General features: G+C 31.7%; 1 protein-coding gene across 1 annotated transcript in view; it reads right to left on the bottom strand.

Moving 5' to 3' along the window:
• Positions 1 to 6,598: 6,598 nt before the first annotated feature.
• LOC118185030 (uncharacterized) overlaps positions 6,599 to 13,466 on the bottom strand; it is a 49,347-nt gene continuing 42,479 nt past the window's right edge. The window contains exons 3-4 of the mRNA XM_035354808.2: positions 11,164 to 11,378; positions 6,599 to 7,406 (exon numbers count right to left, since the gene is read on the bottom strand). Coding sequence (XP_035210699.1) covers positions 7,218 to 7,406; positions 11,164 to 11,378 — 404 coding nt within the window. The 3' untranslated portion in view covers positions 6,599 to 7,217. The remainder of the gene's footprint in view (positions 7,407 to 11,163; positions 11,379 to 13,466) is intronic.

Here is a 13,466-nt window from a genome sequence, read left to right as displayed (position 1 = left end):
GCAAAAAGAAGAAAAAAAGATTCCTATCATCTTAACGCCATCAGGATAGCTTTGTGGAAATTAGTTTCTAATATCTTATAGCTCAGTGATTCGCAAGAAAGTGCCATATGGATTCTATTTCTGGAAAATTAGTATTAGGATTTCTATGGATCACTGAAACTCAATTTACTGAGCAAATAACACTCGGGCATCCTGAATTGCCTTCCAGCGCATCATCCTAAATGTCCTTCGCTATGTTTTTTCTTTGACACAGCTTATAATGCTATCACTTCTAAACCTTTATTTTAGAACAGTTTATAGGCGCACTAAATCTGTTGATTGAGTCTTAATAATAAAGTTGGTGTATTTTCATATCACAAGAAGTGAAGAAAATCCTTACAGTGTAATGGGAGTACTACCATATATCTCTCCTGAAGCAATTTTTCTGAATCTCTGCTTTATAAAATTTGGTGTGAATACTAATTGAAACTGGTAGTGCGGAACATTCTATTGGAAATTCTTCAATATTTGTGGCATGCTTTACAAACTATTCGAAATGTTTCTAGTAGTAATTATCTTTTATCTTAAAATTATTATTATAAAGTTATCTATTTATTATATATATTTAAGTTAATTAAAATTCGTTTGTTTTTATTTGAATTACATGTTTACCACCATGTTTAGAGCCATCAATCGTAAACAGTCTTCAGCTGAATTCAGATGATATCTGAACGTTCGACTTTTACATATATCCTGCTAAAATATTTCAAGTTCCCCTTTCTACTTAAAAAAAAAAAAAAAAAAAAAAAAAAAAAAAAAAAAAAAAAAAATGACAAACGAATTGCTCAAAACTGTGTACACAGAGCTTTATTTCTTTAAATATGTTCTTATACAAAATCTTTGAACATATCCTGGTCATGTGTTTCTAATTACAGAGTTTCTCATTATAAAGTAGAGATTGTTATGAAAAGAACTTCAACACTGTAGATTACAGAATTGGGCAAATATAAAAATCTAATTTTCTATATAATCTCCGCAGAAACGAATTCCCAGTTAAAGAAGTAACCATTCGTCTTTAATAATTTAAACAAGTGAAGCCTTTGTGATAAAAATTTGTTGAGATATTGGAAGATGAACTTACTGATTTGGATTGTCCTTCAGTGTTTATTACCATTTCAAATCAACAATTTTCCAAAATATTTAAGGAGAAACTGCAAATCGAAAGTTGTTCATTTCGTCGATTGTTGGTTCGCTCTTAGATATAACAACACTCAATAAATTTATAGCTGAATGTACCAATATAAATTGAAATGAATTTTAATTAATTGTATTTTAAAAATATATGTATATAGATAGTAATATATGCCCAAAAACATTCTCTTTGAAGAAAATCAGAATAAAGTTGTCCACAGAACATTCTAATTTATGAAAGTGGTCGCTATTTGGAAAAAAGTTTGAGAAATGCTGTCATAAGATTATAGGGTATATTTTAATTTTATAACAGTTATTTCAATTTAATTCACCTTTTCTTTCTTATCTCGTTTGAACTTACAATTCACTACCAGAATGAGGTTTTAGAAACATGGTAAATGCAAATAAGAGAATAGTATTTAAGTCAAGTTCAACTGACTTCGAGAGAGACAGAGTTAGGATTCCTGAGTAGCGTACGTTTGCCTCTTGGCTACGTTCCTCTAAGCTATTATTACGCTCGGCCGTATTATTAAGTGCCTTTTAATAGTTCGCCGGCTAGTTTAAGATTACGGGCAACTACATTAGAATCGTGTAAGCTTCGACTAAATCTCTTAGTCACTAGTTAGTTATCTTACTTCTTACATTTTGAGTTTAAGCCAAGTGGAGGCTTTGCTGTACGCCCAGAGAAAGGGGCCGACTGTTAGTCTTATTTTGAGTGAATAAAGGGTACTTAACCCTTTTTGAGTTTACGCTTTCTGTTCTTTGAACTGAGCGATAAATCGCTTAACAGTTCACTAGGTTCCTCGACATTTCATTTAATACGTAGGATAAAAGTGAGGAACCTTTTAAGATAATAAATAATGACTTATCTAATAATTAGTAACCTAAAACAGTTTTAAAATTTTCTAAAATTAAATTTTGAAATTTATATGCTTATAATTTTAGCAAAATATTTCAAAATTACGTACTTAAGACAAATTTAAAATAAATTTTTCCTATTGTTCATTAAACTGTTTTCATTCGTAATTTCAACCTTATAAAAACTGCTTGTAGTTTTTCTGATCATTATCATTTTGATTTGATCATTATCATTTTTTTTCAGAATTTGTAGTGGTTTTTCTAGCTTTGACTGAGCTTGGGATATCTATAAATTTTTCCATATTGTTTCCACTGTTTGACTCCAGTACTTTGAAAAGTTATCGACTTTGTTATGTCCTTCGATGTACTTTGATGTGTTTGCGATGTGTTTTGCCTTAATCAATAATGAATTTTCATAAAATTCAGTTTTATTTATTGCTTTCAATTGCATCTTTTCTGTAACGACATTTCAAAGATCCTGATCACAAGGCTTGAAGAACAGAAATTGGGTCTCCAGGAAGAAACGCTAAATTTAATATTTTTCAGAGCTCACCGGTGGCCGAGCGGTAAAAGCCGCTGAACACTGGTAGCTCGTCCAGGCTTCAATATCTAAAATTTCTAGTTGTCTATCATGTTATACGACATTATACATTTGAACTGGCTTGTATTCCTATGACAAACCACATAAAATGTCTTTTATCCAGTTAGCCGAATGATGATCTGCACTTTGCCCCTTTCCATGCAGTTTGTGATGAATAATATTACTTCTCTCTTATAAAATATAAAATTCTAAGCTTTCTATGAATTTGAAAAAACTGCTCCAGACATTTTAGAGAACTTCCCCTCTTTTAGGATGAAATATATTACTTCTCTCTTATAAAATAATAATCTTATAACTAATATTATAATTATAATCTTATAAATAATATTACTTCTCTCTTATAAAATATAAAATTCTAAGCTTTCTATGAATTTGAAAATACTGCTCCAGACATTTTAGAGAACTTCCCCTCTTTTAGGATGAAAAGACCTCAAATACGGTCATTGTTTTTAGTATCATAAACTGAAACCATTCTCGAAAAACGGCCATTCTTTCCTTTAGGTAAATAATTCCTCCCGCGCTTTCAAACAATCAAGTTTAGATCTCTTAATCATAAATAGTTTTTAGCTGAATTCAGATGATCTTACATAGGCACTATAGTATCTCAATTTTCCGTCCATCTTATAGCACACCTTTTTGGCCTCCATTCTCTTGCTTCTTACCTTAAAAAAGGCTCACCAGCGGTAAAGTCGGTAACACAAGCCACAAACAGTGAAAGTCCCTGAATAATGGTAGCTTGACCTGACATCGATTCCTCGCAAATGGGCTGGCTGCATGGTTAATTTTTTGGTTTTCCCCGTGTGTAACGTGAATACAAACCAGCTTCCCTTAAAAAGTCCACGAAGACGTCCCTTACGATATGCAAGTAGCCCTCGAGTTGTTTTGCCTTAATCAATTAAGCTAACATATCTTAAGATATTTACTAACATTTACAGCTTTATTATTTCATCCTCAAATTTATTTCCTTTTCAGTAAACTGTTTAAAGAATGCTGTATGAGAAATTCTAAGTTTAAATGTAGATTCTTTTTGTCTTCAGTTATGAAAACCATCATGATATCTTAGCAGTTTTTCCTTTTCTTCCAGACTCAAATCTTTGAGTTTGGACATCGTTCTCTACATACTGAAATTATGCTCTTGGTCAAATTAAGAAATGCTTCTTGCAGTGATTTGCATAGACTCAAGAAAACTCATGTATCGCGCCATTTTAAAGATACTGTTTTCTCTCTCATTCATGGAGTCATCCAGTTCACGGTTACAGACATTACCAAAGTTTTTGTCTCCCCCTTCCGGTTTCAACGGCCACGCTCTTTCCGTTAACAATGAGGTAATGTACAGTTACACTAGGACTCATTTTAGGAAATTTTCTGAGAATCTCATGGCAACAGGTGTAATATTTGTTAAAAAGATAAAATGAACTATATTTGGACGGAATTAATAACATGTTTTACTACTGAAGTATTGCTCTTTTCTGAATTTTATAAGCGGCAAAGATGACTTTATTGAAAGGCATTTTTCCTGTTGATATGCATATAAATGTTCTGTTTCTGAAAATTTGAACGTAATAAATGGCTGATTTTTTATTAAACAATGAGTTTAATACATTACGAGTTAATCGAATATCCGGTCAGTTGAAACGCTTATTTTCATATATACAATTTAACTTGAATAAGCTTAATCCCACTGCTGACGGGACCAAGACTTAATTATTTTTTATAAAGTAAGTTATTAGACAATTATTATTAAGTAAGTTAGACAATTATTTTTATAATTTCTGTAATTATTTCAAATTGGAAGAGAAGCACGTCAATGTAAAATTTATGATTAGATCAAAAAAGCAATATTAGATTAGATTAAATTTTGATTTAAACTATCGATTTCAAGAGCAGCCAAACATAAGTTACTCTTCTTTAGCTGCAGAAAAGAAAATCGACATATATATTAAATACCTGTCTGCATTTTGCATTTTGTGTGATATATTTTATGCATTATCTTTACTTTGGTTAAATATCAGAGCTACTGAACTTTGGCATGTGTTATTTATAGGAAGAGGTTAATAACGCTTTTGGGTCTGTAAAAACACTGTATGTAATTAGAGAGAGTTGAGTCACAGCTGCGAAACTCTGCAAAAGTATAATGTTTGAATGCGTATGTTATTAAACAAAAAATTAACAGCATTTCAGAAACTAAGAAAATAACACTTATTGTCTTTGATCATATAACGAAATTTTAATTTAAGTAAGAATTCCATGCTATTAGATTGTGATTAGCTAATGTAGATAAAATAATACTTTGTCTTTAATATTACTTTGCTGTGATAATTTATATTTAGTGTAAATTATTGTAATTTTTTTCTTAACTGCTAATATTTATTTCATAATAATAATCTTAGTTTTAATTTGTCAAATATATTCTACGATGAACGAAAACTTTACATTAATTCATCTGCCTGCATTATATTAAACATTTGCTAAAATGTTAGGAGATTTTTATTTATCAAATCCGTCATTTTATTTATTAAAGACGTTTTACAGTACTCCTGCATTCCAGATATTTTGAATGCATGTACGTATGTCTGCAAGTTGGTATTTTATTAAAAAATATATTTGAATAATTTTGGCTGAAGATGTCAAGTAAAATGTACAAATCTTAATTAACACAAGAAATTATGACGTAGTACTCGAAAGGAAAAAATGTTATTTGTGCTTCGCGAGCGGTAGAAAAACAGAGTATCTTAAAAGGCTGAATTGTAAATTTTCTTCTTAATGAAATATAAACGTTTTCACAGTAGTTGGACAACATGGTTAGAAATTTTGCTGCAGTGAAATTGCTTGCCGAGCCGATAATATATTGCACTGGGTATTGGGTAAAAGGCCTGCTTTCGGAATTGCTCGTGGCCGAGTTGAAAACGAAACGGAATAGTAAGAGATGCACTCAGTGCCCACCTGTAAATAATGTACCCAATATGTTTATTAGCATTCTTAATTTTGTATCTTACTCATTTATTGTACTGTGTATTTCTTAAATTCACTAGTTTTATTCACATTCTACACTCATTTTATGACTCCCACTTAGTCACGCCTTTACCGGGCCGGTTACTTGCTAATGAGCTCTTGCGTTGCTGGTCTTCCTATTCTTTATCCGTCTTTCTCCTTCTTACTGCGGACATTATGTGAAGATAGTTCTATGTTATTTTGCCCATCCGGCATAAATTTGATTGAGCCAGATAAACTACTGATCTCAGTGGTATTCTGGCTATAAGTTATCAGTCAGTCAGTCAGAGATGCACTGGCTTTACGAAAAGAAAAATTAGATCCAAAATCGAAGTCCAAAAGAAAGCCCAAATCTCTACAACAGCTAATAGATATCTTAAATGGTAAGCTGGTAAATTTAATCAGCTCTGTGGATAAATAGTTTTACTGCAATTTGATGCTGCGTGTTACCCATTTATAATAGCAAATGAAACATTTCAAGAAAAATCGTAGAGTTCGCATTTTTAATAATAAAGTACTAATATTAATAATATGCAAGTATTACGTAATAATTTACAAACATTATTATCTGTTAACTATAACATGTGCATGATAACTAAAGCTTTCTTTTGTATGTTGATTTAGAAATAAAAATTTTCCTGCAAGGTAAAGTGTCAAAAACTTAAGATTCTTGTATTCTGCGTAATGAAGTTTCAGTTACAAGAAACTGGCAATGAGCTATACACACAGTAGGGCAATTCTTAGCACAGTATAGCAATTTTCGAAGGGCCAGTACAATAAGTTACACTGTACACATTTTAATTGACTAAAAGCTGAAAGAGTGTTCTTAAAGACATATTTTTTTTTCTATTCGTTTCAAACAAGAGATTCTTTTGCAGCAAGCTATGCTTTCATTTATCGTCCGAGAAAAGTAATTTGCATAATGTAAATAACCTTACCTGATATTTGATATGCTTTAGGTATACGAGTGTTAAGGTAATAGATTACTAATGCAATTCAAAGAGGTACTTTTATTTAAAATCTGAAGCAGTTGATTTACAGAGCCAGAAACGATTTCCATTTTTCTTGATTTATGAATTAACAAATGAACATGGTCAGTAATAGGAGAGCTCGACAATGATTTAAGCGAATCAAAGAAAACTGAAAAGGGATTGCCCAGCTACATATTTTCCAGAAAATATGGAATGTTATTCTTCAGTAACTTACTTTATTAAAAATAAAACAACACGTAATGCGATTAAAAAGTACACATACATTGATACAAATTACAAAACTTAACAACATAACAATTATAAACTTAAAGAGTTATATTTACACATATCCATACGTAATTATAATATAAATAATGAATGCAAAATCTTAAAGCTCAGGATTGCGAATGTTGCCCTGTTTAAAGTATAATCTTCAGTTTTTTGTTAAATATCAATTTCCAGTTAAATATTATGGTAAGTTTGTATATATTTGTTTTCAAATTAGGCTCATAGTGTAATATTCTAAGACTGAGAATACAAATAGGTCAAATTCAGTTATAAAACGTTATTACGCATAAATAATATATTTAGAGATACCAGCAGTAGAACTTAATATATAAGAATCTTTAGATGGAATAGTCAGTTTGAAATTCATTTTCTTCTTGCAGAGGGTTGAACATTAAGAAAAAAGGTTTATTTCTGACGTAAGTTCCAAGGTTTGGTTCATTTGTGCTTTCAGGATCGTCCGATATATCTTCTAGAGAATTGTAACTCATAGAATTGTACAACTGAATGGCATTTTCTTCAGAAGAGTCCTAAAAATTAAAAAAAAAAAATATTATATGCAAAAAGAAAAACAAGTTTTCTTGGATATAAGACATCGCTGTTTAGTAGTACTATGTAATAATAGCAAAATAATATTACTTTTATTATTAAGGTATAAACCTAAAATTTAAAAACTCTTTCTTTTTAGTAAGAAGTTCATCTTTTGATATTACGAACGCAAAAAATTCGCTTAACTTTCTGATTATTTTTTATTTAAAGCCGCATAGTATAAAGCATAATTCGAAATTCTGAATGTAAAGAAAACATTAATTTACCTTACTAATTAAGTTCATCTATCTCACATTTTTCCTCATGTTTTCTAGGTTAAACTTTTTCGGGTTATTAAAAACTGGGTTGCGTTTCCATCAGGAAATTTGTCAGTAATTAATTATTGATTCTGAAATTAAACTCGTAATTTATTTTCCAATGTAAACGCATGAGAAATTATATTGTTCGAATGTCAGTGGCTTTTCGAAACAACAGCATATGAGAATCAAAATTACTTAATCAGAATTTTCTTCATCTTAACTGCTATAGGTAATTTCCGCTTTATGACCATTCAATTACGGAACTCCACTTTTTCAAAGAACCTGAATTAGTACACTTTTTCCGTTCATAAAAGCAATCCGAAGAGGATTCTTGCTTTCGTAAAAGAAAGACTAAATATTATGCAGCGTTTAAGTACAGCTTATTAAAAATACGAATCAACGTTTATTTTATACTGTAACTGCAGATATTGTATGATTAATCACAATGAGTTTAAGATAGGTTTTACAAGATGCTTTGATTGTCGATGAAGAACCAGATTGTGTCACGTTCAACTGCCAGATTTGCTCTTTTACTTCAAGTTTTAAACTTAAGCCAGATAAGCAACATGGTTTGACAAATGCGAATCTATCAAAATAATTGCGCATGCATTTTGAAACTGTTGGTAAAATTTAACTTTTCTTATCTTCAGTGATTACAGCTGTGATCACGATAAGTAAATATAGTGATTCATGATAAGAAATGTATATATATAGATATATATATAAAGAGGAAGAAAAATCAGGGCTTAGCAATTTTGCTTTAAAATATAATTAGCTTTACATTATTAAGAGTGAATGTTATTCATTAAGGGGAGGAAACTGCACTAATTTGCAAATTTGTTTCAAGAAATGATTCCCGCAATCACATAGATTTCTAATCAGTCATACTGACTTATGATTAGCACTGCTATTAATACTTGGATTTTAAACTTCTGTTTGCAGCTCATTAATAATCAATGATGCATAATGGTTGCTCTAAAGAGTATACTATGTTGCAAAAAACTGTATGTAATCAGAGAGATTTGACCCACAGCTGCGAAACTCGACAAAAGTATAATGTTTGAATAGATAAACTAATGATTAAAGACTGAATTGAAAAAGGCTTTTTAATTGCCAGTAGCAGTACAGAGAACGTGAAAATCAATAGCTTGTAAAACCACCCTTGGTACCTATTCAAACTGATACTCGGTTGGGCATGGGGTCTACTAAGTTGCTAATATCCCTTTGCGGTAGATTGTACCACAAATGGTGCAACTGGTGAGCGATTTGGGACGTGTTTGTAAAAGGCTGAATTCGCCTGTCCAACATGTCCCAAACAAACTTGTCGCCTATGTGATAGGCGACAAGTCTGGTTGGTTGTCTTTTAATGGCACAAAACCTTGAAGGTTATTATGCGCCAGACGAATGGTGAATAAAATCCAAATTGCACAAACACACTTTATCAGATGAATTGTTGAAATGAACCTGTAATGCTCCTGAAGGCATGGAAAAATGACTGAGAAATGCTCTAGCAACAGGTAGAGCAGGATAAAAGAAAAAAAAAACTTCAAATCATATGGTAAAAGAGATGTCTTTTAAAAATCTTATGAGGTTGATGTGAGGGTTTCTTCCAATGAGGTTTGTTAAGTTAATATTCATAGAGTTAAAATAATATTCACGTTTCTGACTAAAAGCAGGACAGCAGGTTAAAATGTGATTGACTGAAACCGGAACGTTGCAAAGCGCCACAAATAGGCTCAACGTCTATTACCATTACGTTTAAAATGTAAATTCTAATTACGTTTAAAATTAGTGCCTTAATTGTCTTGAGCCAGCTTAAGCAGAATATTTTGTGTTGTAATCTCAGACTATGATACCTACATCTGAATTTAAAATTATCTTACGTTAATTCCGCAAGTTAAAGTCCCGCAAGTTCATCTGCCGCAGAAGCAGAGCTTTCTACTCGTATAAGATTTAAATAAAAAGGGTTAACTTTCTCCAGACTTGGTGATTTGTTTCAGATTAAGCATCAACTCGCTTTCAGACTAGCAGGGTCTGCAGGACATCGACATAAACCTCTAATTATCCTCCTGAGTAGGTCAATTAACTTTGTGATGTGTCTTGTGCTGATACAGTTCAGGGTCACTCTTACATCCTGGAGAAACTTAAATAACCAAATGCATGGTACTCACTGTTGACACTTCACCCACTCACACGAATATTTCATTAAGAATGTTATCAGTTATTCAGACCAAAGAATGTGCCACAGCGTAGACGTATATAGCTTGATCATGGCTGAATGAACACGTTTTTGACTTCGAGAGCTTATTGCGACCTTTTTTTTTTTTTTTTTTTTTCTTTTTCAACGGACGTCAGTGTCATCGAATTTATCTGGGATGCAACGAATGACGATGCAATAGGTACATAACTGACATGAAAGTATTTATTCCAGAAAACATTTAGGCTTCTAATTTTAGAGTTTAAAAAAATCAATAACATTATAAAGTTATAGTGGTTTTCACCATACGATTATAATCTACTGTTGACAAATGATACAGCAATGCATGCCATCAGATTATAACTTATCATCAGATTATAACTTATGCATGCCATCAGATTATAACTTATGCATGCCATCAGATTATAAGCCAAGTACCAAGTAATTGCATCTCCGCATACTATTGCCATTTTATGTGAGAATAAATCGTATTGCTACCATATCATGCAACTGGGCAATATGAACGAGTACTTAATTGGTTAGACAGTCTTTCAGTTAGTGATACACAATTTACAACTTAAAAATCTTAATAATTTTTTATTAAATCCAGAGGTTTTTTGGAAATTTTGGCATACATCTAATGATTAAAATATGTTGCCCGTAAATTTTATAAATGCTTCGTATTATCTTACATATAAAACTAACCCAAAAATAAGAGGATATATTTTACAGGTATGCTACCTTTTTTTTTTTTTTTTTTTTTTTTTAGTTTTATAATTAAAAAATATTTTGCTGGTCTTCAGCAATCTCCTTTCAACAAGATTTTATCTTTTCTACCTGATTGTTGTTTTTATTATTGTTTGTAAAATATGTAATAAAAATTTAGATAAAATTTGCATCATTTATTTTTTAAATTGAAAAATAATAAATTAGATAAGAGCGCATTGTTTGTTTTAGGAATAATATGCTCAGTGAAGTTCAAGAAGGGCAGTTTATGTGCCAATAATACGAACCGTGCATTAATTAATATCAGTTAAATATAAAAGCACGTCTAACCAATAAAACTTAACCAAGCTGTGCAATTATTAAGTAAACATGTAAAATTTGAAATTTAAGACTTCTTGATTAATATAAGTGTATCGTTTAGAAGCAATTAACTTATTTAAACCATGTTAATTAAAAAGAATAATTTGAAGTCAACTCTTTTATAAATGATTCGATAAAGTAGATTGGAAACTGTACTTTTTGTATGTTACCGTGATCAACATATCCATGAGCTATCAATTCTGAGGTTATTCTAGAATCAAGCATTTGGTGAAAATCACTTTCTTTTTCAATTGAATAGGCACAGTAAGATACCAATGTCAGAAACGAGCATTTCTCTTTGCAACATTCATCTGCAATTCCTCTTTGAGTAATACTTCTGAGACGCTTTTCATGGCTTCCTCTTTTAACACCTGTAAAACAAAACTACTGTTATTTGGATTCATATTCGTTTATCCATACAAAATAACATCAGAAAAGGCTGAAAAGGCTTATCATAACAATATGCTCTTTATTTAAGTAGAGTAAAATAATTACATACATGTATGGCTATTGCAAACCAACATGGTTACGGCACTTCATGAAAAAGCAGATCTCATGTCCATTAAGAAAAAACTTCAACCCGTTTATGACAATAAAGCATTTATAAAAGAAATTGAGAAAATTTGTTTAAAATGATTTTGAACATATTCAAAATTCTTGGCCAAAAATCTAAGGTTCAATAGAAAACATTTAAAATAGTACTTTTCACAATACATGCATGAACGTAACTTTAGCGGCGCAGCAGTAGGGTTTAGAAGACATTTAAGAAGAACAGACGGGAAATGGAAAAAAAATTACAAAACAAATTTTACTAAACAAATTACAGAAGCTTCTCAGAAGAGCCAAAAGATGGGACTACTTTACCAACCCAATGCACGCTGACATGGTGTGGCTTTCCGAATGTTGGAACCATATCTACCATGTGTTTTCTGAAACAGAATTCTCGGAAGACGTTTTGTAAAAATATCAGATACGTTCTCCAATCCCATTGGCAAAAGATATAGGCTGATTCAAGGGTCATGGACGATTCTAACTGAAGCATTTATTACGAAACGTCGCTAGAATGAATGTGGAAATGTTACGTGTGAATTACCGGCTGCTAACGCAGGAAAACTATGATAGTAAAAATTCCCTCAGGTTCATTTGTCAGTTAATTAGAAATTTTCATCAAACTCCGCCTGCGTTGCAGTCTGCTGAATGCGATAATGTGCAGAATCGATGCAAGTCTAATAATTTGCAAGTTTCGAGCACCTTTTGCGCAAGGTAAAGTTGTAATATTTCTTCTTGTAATACGTGTCATTTTATCGACTGGGACACACTTAAGGCATAAGAAATTTCTTGAGAAGTGTGTGCTGGAGAAGGTTTAGAGACAGTCCACGCAGGAGTTTTCTGAAACACGTAATATCATCACACTCCTCGGGAAAGTGCTTTCAGTAAGCCGCTGACAAAGAAGTTTGTTTCGCACAGATACTCGCAGCTATTTGAAGATTTTACAATCTGACACGTGTCTTGAAGGAAAAGTGTAATTAACTTATAAGGTATTTTCTCCTTCCTTTCCGCATGCCTTCGTGGTGTAATTAGAAGCATCTTTGAGCCGTCTTCGAGAGGTCCAAAGTTCAAGTCTTGACGAGGACATTGCAAATTTTTTTATATCTCCTACTTCAAAATAACCTAAAGATTCTACAAATTCGTTTTTGATCATGTTAAAATACTATGTTAATATTCTATACTCCTACAATTTCGTCTGTTTATAGCTGTATATATACATACACACCCACACCCTCAACCCCCCATGTATATGAGAAGAGTATTAAATGGACTAAGAATTTCAGTTATAGAAGGAGGTTGGCGTCTGCAGAAACCTTAAAACATGTCTTTTATAACCGACCCAAGAAACAGATCTTTGGGTTGTCGAGTTCCCCCTTTGGTTGCTGCCAGACGCTAAGATAAAATCTGAGTTTTTATTTCGTATATAATTGGAATCTGCATGTTGTCTGTTGTAACACCTAACCGGGTTCAACAAAATTCCACTTAGAATCAAATTAAGGGGCTACATAGATTATGTGGGGTAAATTATCATCACTAGAATTTTTAAACTTATAAAGCAAACAGACACAGAATTAAGTTCACTTTAAATTTATTCTCCTTCATCTCTTGTGAGATTTTAGATAAAAATATACGAAAACATATTACCAGTTCCTGGACTTGGTTTAAACACAAACTTCTTTGAACATGCTATAAATTCAAACAATTTAAGCTAAGCCTACATGAGGCTACAAGCTTCGTCTACACCGAGACAGAAATTTAAATGTACAACTGACCAACCCAAATCTCTCCTTCCATTTTACCATTTAACTCAAGATACGCTTTAAAAGATACACAATACTCTTTATTCTGATTTAGACCTATATGAAAAAATGCAATTCATACAAAGTATGTAACGCAGGGGTTGCCACTTT

Source organism: Stegodyphus dumicola, chromosome X1 (assembly GCF_044657685.1).
Source record: "Stegodyphus dumicola isolate Sdum_Otavi_A_Nest chromosome X1, ASM4465768v1".
Taxonomy (NCBI): Eukaryota; Metazoa; Arthropoda; class Arachnida; order Araneae; family Eresidae; genus Stegodyphus; species Stegodyphus dumicola.
This window is presented reverse-complemented; position numbering and strand designations above follow the sequence as displayed.